General features: G+C 41.0%; 1 protein-coding gene across 2 annotated transcripts in view; it reads right to left on the bottom strand.

Annotated features, from left to right (window-relative positions):
• Positions 1-18,301, bottom strand: part of LOC122551236 (uncharacterized) — a 260,766-nt gene that overhangs the window by 69,643 nt on the left and 172,822 nt on the right. For both annotated transcript variants that reach the window (XR_015757572.1, XM_087988654.1), the window contains exons 21-26: positions 14,383-14,481; positions 11,534-11,587; positions 8,801-8,908; positions 7,519-7,572; positions 7,286-7,384; positions 2,707-2,760 (exon numbers count right to left, since the gene is read on the bottom strand). Coding sequence is in view for 1 of the 2 variants with exons in the window: in XM_087988654.1 (XP_087844780.1) it covers positions 2,707-2,760; positions 7,286-7,384; positions 7,519-7,572; positions 8,801-8,908; positions 11,534-11,587; positions 14,383-14,481 (468 nt within the window). In the remaining variant the exon portion in view is untranslated. The remainder of the gene's footprint in view (positions 1-2,706; positions 2,761-7,285; positions 7,385-7,518; positions 7,573-8,800; positions 8,909-11,533; positions 11,588-14,382; positions 14,482-18,301) is intronic.

The raw sequence follows: 18,301 nt of genomic DNA on the forward strand, positions 1-18,301 counted from the left end.
ACAATTGCAACATTTAAAAGGCATATGGATGGGTATATGAATAGGAAGGGTTTGGAGGGATATGGGCCAGATGCTGGCAGATGGGACTAGATTGGGTTGGGATATCTGGTCGGCATGGACGGATTGGACCAAAGGGTCTGTTTCCATGCTGTACATCTCTCGGACTCTATGACTCCATGTAATGAGGTCAGTCCATTGTAAATGTAGCAAAGGGTGATGTGCAGTGACATGGAATTATGAGTTGGCATGGAGAGCATGGGAATGGGTCGGGGACAAGGGGTTGAGAAGCCTGGAGTGTCTACTAGCACTTAAACCAACCAGGGCCAAATTCCACCGATGTGAAGTGAGCCTTCTAACCTACCTACCTTTGTATTTTCCCACTCCTGAGACCATTTCCAATCTGCTTCCTGGATCAGTGGGCCTGACTTGATCCTACCACTTCCTCCCTGGAGAAGACGTTGCGCATGACGGACATTTTATACCTGGGTTTCCCCATTTGAGCCACCCCCCCCACCCCGTCACAATAATTCAGCTCTATCTGGCTGAATTGCCAAAGCAGCCGATGGGATAGGACAATTATTTGGTTATTATGGGATGACAACAGATATGCAAGTTAGGTGCATTGGCTATGCTAAATTGTCCATAGTGTCCAGGGATGTGTAGGCTCAGTTGATTACTCATGGGAAATGCAGGGTTATAGGGATAGGGTAGGAGGGATAGGTCTACGTGGGATGCTCTGTGGATGGTCAGTGTGGACTTGATGAGCCGAATGGCCTGCTTCCACACTGTAGGGTTCTATGATTCTAAGACCAGCAAAGAATTACAGAGTCTTGAGATTAGAAGCGGTTAAAATGCAGTAACTGGCACACCTAATAAAATAACCCCACTAAAAACTGAAGTAATCACGAACAAAGAAAGGTATCAGCAGGCCCATGGAACCAACTTTGGGAGAATCACAAAGGAAATGTCAACATAAAGAATATAAAAACAAATAGAATCGCTAACTTTTCAATTGAATTATCTCAGGCTGATAGACACTAGCCTAGTGGAAAGAAGATATTTAAGGATTCAACGGACATGAAGCGATCATCAGTTTGGTCAACAAAGCATTTGAAGACTTGTTTAACCCATGTACAGTAGTTCAATAAAGATAATCTCTCTTGGAGCAGTGTACCAATGCATTTTTGTTAATATGGTGGAAGACCATGAAACCCAGTCTAACACCCAATATTGAACATGTAAAAGTTAAAAAGGTTTCCTACATTACAAAAGTTACTTTGATTGAATCAGAAGTTGTTTATTATGTTCTAGTTCTAAATTTAAAAAAAACACATTGAAAAAATTGTTTGTCAAAGCAGGAGATACACAGAGGGTGTGTGTTTTCTGTTTCCTTGAGATACCTACTTGAAGAACTTAACTGTGTCAAAAGAGCCAACCAGAATACCGGGTAATGTTTTCAGAATAAATAAATCAACCATATAATAGCGAACAGATTGTGCTGCCAGAATGCATTCTGAATCTAATTCTTGGAGAAAGCTACAGAACAGATGTTCAGTGTAGTAGAAACCATTATTATTCTACAAATTTTAACATGCTCTTTTTTCAGTATTTACTACTCAATAGAAATGTCCTGTCCGGGCAGTAAGTCTAAACAAACCGGAACTCCAAAATGCCATGGATTAATCAGTAGCTTGAATTTTTAAACTGTTCTGTGTTTGTGATATAATTTACCCAACAATGTTGAAGTATTGTTCTTGGTCAATTTAGTTCACAATTTCAGAATTCTAAGAAGTTGCTTGCCTTTATTGCTCAACGCATCGAGTACAGGAATTGGGAGGTCATGTTGCAGCTATACAGGACATTGGTTAGGCCACTGTTGGAATACTGCATGTAGTTCCAGTCTTCCTGCTGTAGGAAGGATGTTGTGAAACTTGACAAAGTTCAGGAAAGATTTACTAAGATGTTGCCAGGGTTGGAGTGTTTGAGTTACAGAGAAAGGCTGAATAGGCTGGGACTATTTTCACTGGAGCATCAGAGGATGAGGGGTGACCTTGGAGGTTTACAAAATCATGAGGGGCGTAGATGGGGTGAATATCTTTTCCCTGGGGTTGGGGAATCCAAAACTAGAGGGAATAGGTTTAAGGTGAGAAGGAACAACATTTATAAAGGGACCTAAGGGACAGCTTTTTCATGCAGAGAGTGTTGTGTGTGTGGAATGAGCTGCCAGAAGAGGTGATGGAGGCTAGTTCAATTACAACATTTAAAAGCCATCTCAGTGTGTATATGAATAGAAAGGGTTTAGAGGGATATGGGCCAAATGCTAGCAAATGGGACTAGATTCATTTATGCTATCTGGTCATCATGGACAGGTTGGACAGAAGGGTCTGTTTTCATGCTGTACAGCTCAATGACTCTACAACTGATGGGTTTTTTTTTGTATATCACTCATAGTTATTATGTAGGCAAATGCTGCAGCTAATTTGTATGCAACAAAGACTCCCACAATGAGGGAATGTCCATTCTTAATGGTGTTGGTTCAGTGAAGAATGTTGGCCAAGATACAAAGAAGTAGTAAGTCTTCACTCAGGAATTATTCGAGATCACTATATAAGAAATGATACAAATAAAAGTAAAATAAAAATAAACCTGATGATATTCTACTGATCATCATTCCTTTCCAAATCATGGTCTGGTATAAATACATACCGTCGCTCCAGGTTTGCCTTCTGCACCTGGCACTCCTGGGTTTCCTGTCAGTCCCTAGAATTTTAAAGAAAACTTATTACATCAGTTTATTGGTTAACATTTAACATTAAAATATTCACCAAAACAAGTAATAAGATGCAGCTGAAACATATAAATGTGTGGCTAGTTTGCCAACAGAAGTCACGTGCAATACTACTTCTAGTCCAAAAGTAATAATGCTAAATGCCATCATTATAAATACATTCATCAGAACCACTCAGTTCTTTCCAATTTCAATGGCTGCATCATGGTGAGGAGTTAATGAAACTCATTACTTGATAAAGTGAACAAGTAAAACTTAATTTGCAATTTCTCAAATGTTTTTAGTAAATAAATACCTAGCTATATTGTAAATGCTTTCATTTTCACTCATTTACATGGTTTTCTATGCTGCTGTTTCACACTCCTTTCTTTAATCATATATTGGCTACTATCCATCGCTATTATAGCTTACTAAATCGAAAAACACTGATTCAGGGACCTGCCCCCAATAATTGTTATTTCCACATATTTTGTATACATGACTTTTCTTCTAGCTTATCATTTATACGTTACTTTGGATCTCTGAATATTCACTTATTTCAGGTGTAGCAGAAATATTAAGTTACATTTTCACAGTGATTCAGCACATTACACCTTGTCTCTTCTCCGTTCCAAAACAATGGTCATGGTCACAATGATTAACCAACACTAAATCAATGTTTACAAGCAGAACACCAATTTTATGCTACTTGCTGATCAACATGTCTGTGGAGGACAACCTGTATTAATCCTTCTGTTGTGGACAGCCTTTCTCAGTCTAGTGTTGAAAATCATGAGTTAAATGGAGTCTACATACCTAAAGCCCCTTGTGCCTTTTTAAGAAATAGTTTCACTGTGGATGGAATAGCTGCTAGAACACCTGCAACAAATTCTGAATTGGGAAAGACAAGAGAACTGCAAACTATGGGAGAAAGTAAGACATTTTCTGGAGGTCTTAGATGAGAATATTAAAATGAGGAAATATAGTCTGTATCCAGAAGAGCAGTATGTCTTCCATATACAGTCTGAGTAGACAGTCAGAGAAGTTAGATATATAGATTAATGATAGAAGTCAGGTCCTGAAGACTTGGATGTAATATCAGAATGAACTTGAAGATCCCATACAAATGCTCAAGTGAACCAATACCATATCCTCCCAACTGCAAAATTAGCCACAGCCTGATCAGTCACCTACCAACAATCTCTCCCTCAATGTCAGCAAAACAAAAGACCTGATAATCAACTTCAGGAAGAAAGGAGGACGTGCCTCATCTACATCAATGGAGCTGAGATGGAAAGGGTCGAAAGCTTCCAGTTCCCAGGAGTGACGATAACCAACAATCTGACCTGGACCACCCACGTAACTGCGACAGTCTAAAAGGCACAATAGTGTCTCTTCTTCCTCAGGAGGCTGAGGAAATCCGGCATGTCCGTAAGGATCTTGCTTTTGCACACCTCCATGGCAGCCATAATTTTGTATACCTCACTCTGTCTAAGCACTCTGTGATCTGTATGTCCTTTGTGTTATGATCTGCCTGTACTGCATGAAAAATAAACCTTTTCACTGTACTTAGGTTCATGTGACAATAATAAAATCAAATTAAATCAATCTCAATCTGTCAGGACACATAGCTGACATTGATTACCTACCACAAACCTTACGTTCACATCTGCCAGTTATTAAACTATGATGATCACCTCAATCAAACAGCCAGCAAGTAACTGACTTACTCTTTTATTGGACAACATACAACCAGACAGAAGAAACGGCACAGTGGCACAGTGGTTAGCACTGCTGCCTCACAGCGCCAGAGACCTGGGTTCAATTCCCGCCTCAGGCGACTGACTGTGTGGAGTTTGCACATTCTCCCCGTGTCTGCGTGGGTTTCCTCCGGGTGCTCCGGTTTCCTTGCACAGTCCAAAGATGTGCAGGGTCAGGTGAATTGGCCATACTAAATTGCCCGTAGTGTTAGGTAAGGGGTAAATGTAGGGGTATGGGTGGGTTTCGCTTCGGCGGGTCGGTGTGGACTTGTTGGGCCGAAGGGCCTGTTTCCACACTCTAATCTAATCTAAACAGGAACTAACCAAATAGGTAACATGCCTGTTTTGAACTACAGGAAGGAAATGACATGCACCATTACCAGGTACTTGTTGTTCAAGTTAGGGGAATCAGGTGCAGAAACCAAAGAAAATGATGGCATTCTTGTACATAATCTATGTTTCTCACATCATAACCCTCACTCATTTTACACTCTATTCTGATTTCCGCGTTACTGTTAGCTAGGAGAAAGTGAGGGCTGCAGATGCTGGAGCTCAGAGTCAAGAGTTTAGTGCTGGAAAAGCACAGCAGGTCAGGCAACATCCGAGGAGCAGGAGGATCGACGTTTTGGGCATAAGCCCTTCATCAGGAATGAGATAACTGATAGCACAAGCTTAATTTCATCCCTTTCCCAAACAAAAGCATTATTCTTGGATATTTTCCTTTCAGATACTCAAGATGCAAGTTATACATGTACAGCCAGAACAACAAGGAGACAATAATGAAGAAAAAGTATGCCGTAACTTAATTTGGCAATCAGAGCCACTGGAGAGTAGCAGTGGTCTGCACTTGGAGAGATATCAGGTACGAGTGGCCTATAGCGGGGTTCAATGGTCGTGCAGATGCCCAGCGAGTTTAAAATGAGTTCTACTGCTGAAGATTCCAGTGAAGACATGAATGAGGCAGCATTGAGAGGCCAGCCAGCAGTCAATGCTATGTAGCATGGTCAGACATCAGCATGACAGAGAGCTTTGCACAAAGCTTGGAGCCCTCTCTTTCTAACATGAAAGTGATGACCAACTCTATCAGCACACTTACAGACCTCAGTGTGATACAGAATACCTCAGCTTCCATTTCAGCCCTTACAGTTTCCAGCAGAAGTCTGAGTGTTGCAGTTGGTGCTCAGACTGAAGTCATGTCAGTTCAGCTTACTACCATGCAGGTAGTAAGACTGCAGAAATCATGACTATGGATTACAGGGTACAAAAGGTACTGACAACCAATTATTAAGATTGTGGAGATATTCAAGCCAGGAAAGTGCCAGTGGCTCTGTGGAGTATAAACCTGCTATAGACTCACAAAAAGGTAATCTTCATGATCCCAGCACTGCCACTCCATCAGTTATCTTGCTCTTGTTTATCAGCCAAGCAACAGTCTGCTGTCACAAATGCCAACATGGAACATTTCCAAGATGGATCTTCTGGGTCCAGATGCTTGATGGAATTGTGCAAATAATTTACCATCACCCTCACTGAAAGTCAGTAGTCTTCCACCGGCCATGTTATAGCCATTGGGGTAACGCTACAAAAGGAGCACCAGGACAGGCAAAGGCACATTGAAGACAGACACAAAGTGAATAGCTGATGTTTGTATGCAATATGAAAAGATATTTCTTAAAAATATGACATGAAAAGTTTGTTTTGTACTGGCTTTCCTTTTGCATTACGAGCAAGTGAACGCAGCATTCATCAATAACACAGAGAAGGTAAAACAAAAATTTGGATTTTGTAGTACTGATATCACACTTTGTTAAGTCCAAGTAGTCCAACTAAGACAAATACTGGGTCAGAAAGGGGCTATTCCTTCTTTACAAGGTGATAATGCTCACTGGAAAAGCGCAGCAGGTCAGGCAGCATCCAAGGAACAGGAGAATCGACGTTTCGGGCATAAGCCCTTCTTTATGCCCGAAACGTCGATTCTCCTGTTCCTTGGATGCTGCCTGACCTGCTGCGCTTTTCCAGCAACACATTTTCAGCTCTGATCTCCAGCATCTGCAGTCCTCACTTTCTCCTCGATAGTGCTCACTGGCCTGTTAAGCTCCACAATCACAGCAGTGGTGTCAGATCAGTGTTATGTGAAGATTACATTTAAGATCTGTCTACTCTCTGCATTGCTGGAGGACTTTCTTTATGTACTTACTAAAGGTCTTCATTACTAACACAGGTCTTGCCAGAAGTATATGCATGCTGATATCATTTGGACTTCAAAAAGTAGCTGTCATCCCCAAACAATGGGTGTTGCTGATATGAATGTTGTGCCATATATATATATATATATATATAATATATATACACATATATATATATATAACAAGTTTTATGACAAAAGCTGCTAAAAATCCTATATCAACCCTTCCAAAATCTCCAGAAATGTTTATTTCAATGTTATGTCAAATGATACCAGATAGACAAAGACATTTTAAAACATCAAGAGGTCAACAATAATTTTAAATACAACCAGAATCGACAGTTTTACATTTTCAATTCTTGTCTTAATGCAAATTTGCAATAGGGAAAGGAAAATATAATGGAATTCTACCAGGAAGTTTTCAAGTCACTGTAAAATTTCCATTTCGTGTGGCAATGTTTCATTGAACATTGTATCTCGGGTACTTGCTTTTGTATAATGCAGCATTCAAAATTCCCATAATGCTGAAACACTGTCACACCAGTACTGACGAAACCCTGGGTCTGTCCTTACCCTTGCGCCTGGAAGGCCACGATCACCAGGACGGCCAGGGTCACCTGGAGATCCTTTAGGACCTGAAGGCCCCATTACACCGCGTTGTCCTTGAGCACCCTGATGATAGAAAAAGCATTTTTAAAATTTTTTTATTAATGTTGACCCTCAGTCTTTTCTAACTGGTCTTAAAATAAACTTAGTTATCTTAAAATCTAGTAATTGTTCCATAAATATAACAAGGATTGACTTACTTTAGGGCCTGGCAGCCCATCTTGACCTGGGAAGCCACGATTACCTGGAGAACCCTAATTACAAAAAGAATTTCTGAATTTAACACCAAAAGAGGAAGAAAAAATATGTAACTTTTAAACTCTGTTTTACCCTCCTTATCTTTGTCTGAGCTCAGATCCACAGGCAATGTTTGTCTTTTAGTAATACGCCATGCAGCTATTCTTTGGTAAGTATGAGTAACGTATGACTTTGAGTACCACAGTCAATCCTAATTCTATTCATTGACACAATATTGCCCATCTCTGACAGTGACTTTGGTGGTAAGGACACAACTAATCAGGCAGGAACATGACAAGTATATTCATTCCTGGCTCCACCCCAATTAAGTCTACAAGAGAAAGGCCAATGGTGGTCTTTCCAACTTACTGCCAATAAAGGCCCTTGGCAGGCTGAAGGGACTCAATGTGCTGTCCATCATTTAACTCAATGCAGTGTGGTAGAGCTCACTGTGCAGTGAACACGACAAGCAACCTTTGGCATGTTTTTTGCAGGCTACAATGGTTTTGGGGGTGGGGGCAGAGTGTCATAGTCATTTAAAAGTACTCATTGCCCGGTGAAAGACGTGAGATCAAGAACTGCCCCAAGACATCATTGTGCGTCAATCACTGCCATTGGGTTGGACCAGCTTCCCTCATGTAGTCCCTTCCTGTCAATGCATACCTATGCCAGATTGTTTCCCTGCTTTCAGGCCTCGTGTGAATGCAGTACTGTCACCAACCACAACTTTGCTGGGGCAAAGCTAAGCACAGAATAGATGCTGGCCTTGGATCTTAGCAAGTAGGATTCCACCCCCAGGTGAACATCCCATTGCCCTGTTCTGTTAACGTCCCTTGGGGAGGAAAATTCGCCATCCTTACACAGTCTGGCGTGAATGTCACTCCAAGATGCTTGACACTTAACTGCCCTCGAGGCATTTAGGAACAGGCAATAAAAGTTGGCTTTGACCATTGGTGGCCTCAGGCCCTAAATGAATTAAGGAATGAAGACTGGCCTGTAAAAGCCTGAGTGACACAAATGTAGCAGGCTTATCAGAAAACGGATAGCATGAGGTTCTCAGCAGCCTCTTAGCTGGTAGCGAACACCCCCATCACTTCCATTACATACCTTTCAATAAATACAATGTTTAATCATTGCTAAACTCATGTTTAAATTCTTTCAAAATGTTTTATGGAACTTTTCAAAGATTGTCTACGTTTCACAGTCACATTTCAACATTCCATGTAACTCTTGTTATGTCCTTACTCTTTCTCCCGATACACCAAGAGCACCAATTGGACCAGGGTCACCACGAGGTCCTCTCTTGCCTTCTTCACCCATTGGACCAAGGGCTCCCTGTGGACCAGGTGGGCCCTATAGTTGGATCAAAGAAAAAGTTCTCAAGGAATAAGATTCAGAAACGGTGCACACCATGTCTTTGGAAACAAAATATTAATTTAGCCATCTCCAAACATATGTTGTGAATTGTATTCATAATTATCTCCTCAGACTTGAAAGGGTTCAGAAAAGATTTACAAGGATGTTGCCTGGGTTGGAGGATCTGAGCTATAGGGAGAGGCTGAACAGGCTGGGGCTGTTTTCCCTGGAGCATCGGAGGCTGAGGGGTGACCTTCTAGAGGTTTACAAAATTATGAGGGGCATGGATAGGGTAAATAGACAAAGTCTTTTCCCTGGTGCCGGGGAGTCCAGAACTAGAGGGCATAGGTTTAGGGTGAGAGGGGAAAGATATAAAAGAGACCTAAAGGTAAACATTTTCACGCAGAGGGTGGTACGTGTATGGAATGAGCTGTCAGAGGATGTGGTGGAGGCTGGTACAATTGCAACATTTAAGAGGCATTTGGATGGGTATATGAATAGGAACGGTTTGGAGGGATATGGGCCAGGTGCTGGCAGGTGGGACTAGATTGGGTTGGGATATCTGGTCGGCATGGGTTGGACCAAAGGATTTGTTTCCATGCTGAACATCTCTATGACTCTATGACGTGGTATTTCTTGTGGTATTAAAATAGGTAATTAAAATAATTAGGCAGATGTTAGAAAATCATGAAGTGATACATTTGGAAGAAAGAAAGAATGATAACAGACAGTATTATTGAACCATATAACTGTAAAAGGAATACAATGGAAAGGGTCAAATTTACTAGCAATTGGCTAAATGTTAATTTTTTAGTGAGTTTCATGTGGATTTCTCTTCACAAGCCCTAGTGAGTTTTCTGACACTATTCTCCAATACTTGCCACATTACCCACATACCCATCTATGGAATCCATCTGCCAGGCCCCGCAGTCAAGGAAAGGCTGCCAGCATTCTTAAAGATCCATCTCACCCTGGCAATGTTTTTCTACAACCGCTACCATCGGGCAGAAGGTACAGAAGCCTGAACACACACACCAGCTGTTTTCGTAACAGTTTCTACCCCACTGCTGTTGGAATACTGAATGGACTCACAAACTCTTAACATTTTCTTGTACAGTGTACTGTGTTTATCTTTTTGATGCTGTTCACCTATTATTTACTTATCTATGCTACTTAACATGTAATCTGCCTGTATTGCTCGCAAGACAAAGCTTTTCACGCGGTGGCGGGGTTGGTGGGGGGAGAAGGTTGTGTGGTGGGGGTGTTTGCGTGCAGTCACTGTCCATAGAATGTGCCCTGAGACGTGGGTGTCACTGTCTGATGGAAGGCTGGAGGAGCAAGTTGCAAGCTAGGGTCACCAGGTAACTGCACTGACGTTCATGCTAAGATGTCACGGTCTACTTTCCATCTGCCTGGTGGGAGGCCAGGAAACTGCATGTCATTGAGGTAATATAATGTAATAAGGAGGATGTTAATGGATGCTCATACAGATCCCGCTGCTCACTTGCAAGAATCTCGTCACTTTGTTCAAAATTCTGTTCCAAATTTTGCACACAATGCGGGAACCTCCCTTACTGCTGACCTCACGTAATTCTGCCAACTTTGTCATAACACCCACTTCATCCAGTGGTTGTGAGCATTCTGTCCAAAGTAGCTGGAAATGAACGATACTTATAATAAACCTACCATGACCCTTGGCTTTCTACACAGAGACATGGAGCTGGATTTATTATAAGTAGAAATCCAGAAAGCTAAGAGCAACACCATCATGGCTGCTTCTGGGAGTTGTGACCTAACACTGTGGCTATCAGGCATTTAACCGCTTGGCAACAACATACCTGAAAGGAGGACTGGCAGCTTTTTGGTCCCAGCTACACCACTGGGAGCAGGCATCATTCTGAGATATCACCTGGCCCGCAATAGCACTGGAGAGGCCTTTCTGGAACTGAGGTAAATGGGGTCAGGGTCAGTGAGGTCAGTCTGTCTGCCTTGAGGGAAGGTGAAGGTGGGTACTGGATGTATCTGTGAGGCAGCTTGGGCTTTGTAGGCCGTATGTTTACTAGTCAGGGGGCCATATTCTCTGCACTGAGCCTGCAGGGGATGTTACCAGCTCTGACAGGACTGTCTCCCTCTGCAGCCCCAATAGCCTCCAACCTGTCCCAGCTTCTGGTAGACTGCAGTAGAAGTGGAAGGAGAGCTTGTTCTCTGGGCCTGAAGACCATCTGCAACCTTCTCAATGTTGAAAACTCACACGACAAGAGGAAGGTGTGTGGCCCTCTTGCATCCTTTTCAATTCTATAGACATCATCACCTCACAGTCCACTCTTCTGAGCCATGTGCAGTTTCCCAATAGAGGGCAAATCAAGGAAGTGATTTCCAATATTTATAAATTTTTTAGACCTTAGTTATAATATCACAACCTAATTGTTCCAGTCCAATAGGTTTTATCGATGGCTGAAGGAAAGGGGAATAAAGGAATACAAATAAAACAAAAGTGAAAAATATTAATTTTCATTTTTATATGTCATTTCTTTGATAGCCGATGCTTCTTCTACAAAAAGCCAATAAACTCTGACAGTATATTTTTGTCTGTGTTTTAATTTGGAAGATGATGAAACTTACAGGCTCGCCCTTAGCTCCACGGTCTCCCTTGTAGCCTATTTGGCCTGGTTCTCCCTGAATGACAAAAATAGTATTTTATTATAACATGTATTAAGCACTAGAAACATTTCATCACTAACTTAATTATTTCTTCATCCACTGACTTGTAATCATGATTGTAATGTCCTCAGTTACTCAAATGAATTATACATGTTATTGTAAAAGTATAGTTATAGATTTAAAATTCTGAAAGTTTTTGATAAAAGTAAACAGAAAATGTTGTCTCCATTGTTTGCGAGTTGGTGAATAGAAACTATAAATTTAAGAATTGAAAAAGTTGTGTTAATATCAAAGGATATGAAAGACCTGGTCATGAACAGTCCTGGAAACAAAATCCATTATGGCTTTTTAAAAGTGATCACATATTTGAAAAAAAATACACATTTTGAAAATGATGGAGCAGGACAGCCAACACAATGACATTGAGGCAAAAGATCTCCTTCAATGTTCTAAGATTCCATAAGGGAAAATTAGTAAAGTCCCAAAAATTCCCACGAGGATTCTATATTAGCTCCAGCTTATTCCTTATGATGCAGGCAACAAGCAGACATTGTATTGGTTGCTCACTATGAGGAATGTGGCATACGTAAAGCTGGCCTGCATAGCGCTCATTGTATAGGGACAAAGTTTGTGAGAAACGAGCCCAATTTAAAGCTAGGCTGGACTACTAAAAACTAACCCACACTTCTGCAAGGGCAAATGCAAGGGCTACAGAAGAATGCCTATAAAGAACACAGAAGTAGTGCAACTGAGCATAGGTGGGCTCAAGATTCTCTGACACAGGACTGAAAGTCTTAAGCAAGAGATGCACAGTAAAAGGGAAATCATCCATTCACCTGCTGGAAGACTTAAAAATGGATGCAATTAGCAGACGATTATGGCAGTGATGAACTCAGGCTGGGGATCAAGGCAGGTTTTGTAGCACAACCAGTGGTGCAAATGTGAAACCAGCACAAAAGGTGCACTGGACATGATGTGGACTACAATCTTCTGCATTGGACTGGCTGATTTTTGGCTGACTTGTACAGCAAACAATCACAAAACCTTTGCAGAAATCTCAGAACATTTACTTCTCTGTGAAATTTACACAGGCAGCCGAGAAAACAGTGTACTTGTTCAGATATAATGGATGCCCCACTTTTTCATATTATAATTTCTACTGGAAGGTGTCACATACATGTTGAATTTGTGTGCGTGTGTTTTTTGTCAGTTTCTAAGTTTACATTTTAATCCGCACAACATATAATGATCTTAATTTTTATCCTAAATATCAAGTCTTTGAATTCATGTGGTGAATCACGCAAATTCTGAGTTTGTTCATAACCTCTCAGAAGTAGCATTTTGTCTCTTCAATGTAAATAAATGTGAGCTTTACCAGTTCTAATCACCATCAGCCCTTCTGACATTTAATTTCCACTGCCTTTTACCTATCATAAACTTTCCCTTTTTTAACTTGGAATCTCCCCACATTTTCCATCTTCAATACTCGCTTAAAACCTGTTACATCTTTGACTTCTTCTCAGTGCAACGAAAAGGCAACAACCCAAGGTGTGAACTATGTTTTCTACTACAGATGCTGCCTGAGCTGAGGACTTGCAGCACTTTTGGTTTGTATTTTCTTTCTCTTTTGCTTCCTGCATCGGCTTTTTTTTGGGTTTTTGAAGAAATATTTACTTCATAATTCCCACCTTTGGCAGTTCAGATCTTGCAATTCTCTTTCACCTCCATTATCTGGATCTCTTGATCGCTTTGTATTTTCTTTCTTGCTTTTGGCCAGGTATTTATGAAAAATCACATACAGCCCCTTCCCTCAGCTGCTGGCTCCAGCTCTGATATACTGAAAGTGAATCCCAACTGAAATTCCATTTGTCATGTTCCATTAATGATTGAGATCTCCTGGACATTCTGCTGCACCTTATTGGACTTTGTGCTTGGCCTGATACTGAGCTCTTCTTCTGCCAGCTTCACCTCTATGCCCACTTCTTTGACAAAGCATCTCCATCCTTCCGTGGAGTGGATCCTTTCTGCTTGAGCCCTTTAACTTCTTCCCTCTCTTGATCACACACAGTAAGATAGTCTGAAGGTGAATTGAATGATTATTTTACTGCTGTGTGATCATAATGTGACACTTTATTATCAGTTTATGCCATACTTTTTATTTTGGTGATGTGGAGCAGTCCTATGTTTTAACTTTTGTCTAAGAAACAGGATTTGTCTTTTCACAGCACGAACATGTATTAAATAAAGAGAAAATACCAAATTTCAATTATACAATACCCTTTTAAATACCATGTCACCACCAAGGTTTGGACTAATTCCTTTTTAATCACACTTCTCCATGAGTCATAACAAATTTCATTAGAGTGCTGACATGGCCATTTAAATATGTTTTAGACTGCGTCTGGTTCAGCACTGGAAGTAATTTAGCCAGGCTTCTTTATGTAAGAAATAATAACTAGCTTATTACAAATAAAGTTTACTCAAACAAATATGCAAGGGTTTTTGACAAAATGAAAGGCTAATGCTACACAAAGATAGATATGACATATATTCTAACATCCTAACTTCAATTTAACATGATTGCACACACCAAACAGCCAAAGCAATCAAAACAGATCCCAACAATACCTTACCAGATGTCAGTGGCACTGTGGGTGACCAAATTTCATTAATGTAACAACGCTCACTGAGAGCTGACTTCAACAGCTCAAAAATGCATTCCTGAAAAATAGATTTATGGCAACCAAGAGAAGAAGGGGATTACCAGTATGCAAAAACTACCATGTAGTTTGAGTAAAGGCATTGCTTACCCTTTGACCTTTGATCCCAGGAGGCCCCGTGTTCCCTGTTGGACCAGTAGATCCAGGAGGACCTGGAAACCCAGCAGCACCACTTGCACCTGGGGAACCCTGTGTAATGGAGAAGAGAGCATTGAGTGCTTAAACAAAGATTCACCTCATCTGAGGAGACTTAACTTTTAGGGCAAATGTTAGCAAAACAGCCCTGCCACAAGTTCTGGTAGTAAAGAGATGCCAAGGTGTTGAGACCCAGATTTCACTTGAACTGGACTAATTTGGATGAACCAGATGCTTCTTTTAAATCATCTGAGGTGTGCCTAGGAACGTGACCCAAGGAGAAATTTCAAGTGTATTATTTTTCCTTATTGGGAATTTGATTGTACTTCTTCTTACTTTATCTTTCTTCGATGAATTTACATCTGTGGATGTGTGGGAGGTGTCAATAATGATGCTCCAAGACTTTTACATATAGACCAAGCTTGTTGAAGAAATTAAAAACTAGAAGAACTGCAGATGCTGGAAATCAGAAAACAACAAATTGCTGGAAAACCTTTACAGTCTGGCAGCATCTCTGGAGAGAAATCAGAGTAAGCATTTCAGGTCCAGTGATTCTTCCTCAGAAGGGTCTGACGAAGATTCTGACAGTAAGGTTTGAGGAAGGGTCATGATCCTGAAATGTTAACTTTGACTTCTCTCCAGAGATGCTGCTGAGCCTTTCCAGAAACTACTTTTGTTGAACAAATTGGTTCTTTTCATGCCTGTTATTTTCAATTTTTAGAGTTAGCTTTAGACTTTATTAAGGAGTACAACAGTGCAGTTACAGAAATAGAAAAATAAAGAAATAAGTTAAAATATTCAGCACTGCCATTTTCTTAGTATAAAAGTGGAAAAATAGAGAAATAAAATTCATAAGTCTGTACACCTTTTATGAAGAGACTAAATATCAATTGAGGAAAAACTCTCTGCTGGAGAGGTGGAGATGCAGCCAAACGTTAGCCTGACATTTAAGAGGTCACATGGCACACTTCTTTCAAACAGAACAATGATCTAAATAGATACACTCAAACTATTTACAGCTTAACTTGGCAAATGAAATTTTGTACCAGATCGACAACCACTTATAAACCTCCCAATCCTTCTCTGTGGCAGGATGGTTGCTTATCAAGAGGACAACTTACTTCCTTTTTGTAGATTTTATTTTTATACATAAAGGTACGTTCAAGTTTTATTTGTGCCTTTGTTAGCAAATGTTACATGAGACAACCGATTATATTTTGAAGTATTTCAATTCAATTTAAATATACAGACAAGGAAATTAAAAGGTGATCTATGATGGAAAAGGGAGACAATTGAGGCCAATGAGAACTGGATTCAAACAACGTTTAAGCTTCTAGTTTCCTTCACAGACCAATTGAATTAGACCAGAAACAAGAAGCACAAATCTATATCACAGAGCTGAACTCTACAGACCACCCATGGGTAAAACAACAGCTGGGTGGACCCAAAGGTTGGAGCACCATGCCACCAATAGCATTCCTGCCACAGCCATGGCTGTGACCAGGGTGACTTTAGGTGGGACACCTATCCATACACCAACTGAACCCCTGAAGTGGACATTTAATGCAATTAGAGGCTTCATTCTAGGACTACTTCAATTCTATAAACAGCATGAGAGGACTGGGGTCAAAAAGTGTCATATTGGAAAAGCACCGAGGAGCAGGAGACAAAGACCGGCTGTGATTTTCCAGCACCACACCTTTTGACTTAGATCTCTAGCATCTGCAGTCCTCACTTTCTCCTATGAGGGGACTGGGCCTAACATCGATCCTGGCAGCTTTAATGTTGCAAGCAGTGGTCAGTGAAAGGGGACTGGGGTCTCTCTTTGCCTGTCCAAGGACATTAACCCTGTCCTGTTCCAACACAGCTCCCACTGCTCTCAAACTGACCCTGGTGAGATTCTGTATTTGTCCAAGTTTGGGAATGTCCCGTTCCTCCCTGCCCTCCTGCAATACAAGAGGAAGACATTGATCCTGCTGTGGGGACAAAACTGCTGACCTTGGATAGATTAGTAGCTCTGTGAGGGGGGAAATCTCCTCCTGGAGACAGACACAAGAAAGTTCCCACCTCAAACCGATTAAAGGTCCATCTGCTGAAACATTACTGAGGGCAAGCCTCCCAAAGAGGAGGCCCCAGTCCCCAAAATGTGCTTTGGGCTGCACAGACCTCACTTTTAGCATGTAATCCAATGCTCTGTGATCTCTCATCACAATTCACATCAATGCTACTAGGCCTACGAGTTGCTTTGTCAAATACATCCACATTTTCAGTATTTATAGAAGGAGCCCTTTCCCGGAGAATTAAAAAAGGAAACAAGATGTTTGGGAGAATGTCTGAACTTGAGAAGTTTCTAGTGTTGGGCCAGAACATAAAAAATTCCGACAGCATAAATTCTACCCAAGTTCAGAAACAAATTGAGGCAGGTAGCTTTGCAAAATGTGACTGGATGGCACTTTGGATCATTGTGCTGCACTGACAACCTCACAGCTCCAATTTGGAAATCACAAAGAAGACTTTGTGGGCCTGCATTATTGATGGTCAGTATTAAAGTGTTCGCAGTGTGAGGGATCAATGACTATTGTTTTATAAAACTGCATTTGTCATCTGAATATACATTAAAGGATCCATTCATATTAATATGGAGACTTTAATGAAATAAAATGCTCAAAAGCATGATAAAATTAAATATTACACAAGCTTTGTAAGGAGATATTAAGCAGATAGTCAAAATGTTGGCCTAAGTGGTGGGTTTTAAGGAGTGACCGAAAGACTATTTTGAGGAAAGTGAAGTAGAGAGGTGGAGAAGTTTAATGAAGGAGTTCCAGCAGTTAAAACACAGTCAGCCAAAGTGACCTGCAATCATGGAATGACTGAAATCATGGTTAAGAGGTCAGAATTAGAAGATCACAGATATATCAGAGGATTGTGAGAATGGAGGGCTTTTCAGAGATAGGGGTTAGATTTTATGGGATGTTTGCTTTATTGCATTTGGGCTAAAATGTTACAAGCAGCAACTTAACACTGGAATCACCATTAACTGTTTTAAGGCAAAGACTTCCACCTCTTCTTCAGGAGGAAGACTCCCTAAGAGTGTTGCTGGCCAATTGGATGTCAGTGCGAGAACTATAGGCAGTCCCAAGGCTGAAGAGTCCAGTTAGATCAAGTGTCAGAAATCTCAGGGAGAGTGATGGAGGTGGCATCAGCCAGGGAATCAGATTTGATTTACTCCTTGGATGCATGTATAGAGTTTGCAAGTTCTCCCCTTGCCTGTATGGATTTCTGGTGGGTTTTCTGGTTTCCTCCCACAGTTCAAAGAAATGAAGGTTCAATGGATTTGGCATAGCAAATTTAGGGTTACAGGGATGGGATCAGGTGAGAGTCTGGGTAGGATGCTCTTCAGAGGGGCAGTGCAGATTTAATTGCCTAAATAGCTTCTTTCTGCACTGTAGTGATTCTATGATTCTATAATATTTCAGTATTTAATTAGACGAAATTCCTGTTCACCCAATACTCTTTATTAGGAAAGCAATCTAGAAACAGTGACGGCTCAACTGATGTTGTATTTTCAGAAAATATCACTGAGAACCAACATGCTGGAATAGCATTGGGCATGGAAAGATAGCAGTGGGGTTGAGTGGGAAGGTGTGAACATGCATCAGAGGTGATTAAGCAAGATTAGGAGGGGGCCATGACAGCTGGATCTCAGACTACACTTATATACATATGAATGGGGCAAGGCAAGTGTAGGCTACCCAACTGGTCATCATAGAGGGTGATCTGATTCATCTACAGGCTAGAAGATGAGTAGGAACCTTTGTCCCAGCCACAGGATGCCATTTGTGGTTTTGATATCAGCTGTTCTGGCATTATATGG

Source organism: Chiloscyllium plagiosum, unplaced genomic scaffold (assembly GCF_037043375.1).
Source record: "Chiloscyllium plagiosum isolate Xiang-an unplaced genomic scaffold, Cpla_swu_hap1 HiC_scaffold_7, whole genome shotgun sequence".
NCBI classification, from domain to species: domain Eukaryota; kingdom Metazoa; phylum Chordata; class Chondrichthyes; order Orectolobiformes; family Hemiscylliidae; genus Chiloscyllium; species Chiloscyllium plagiosum.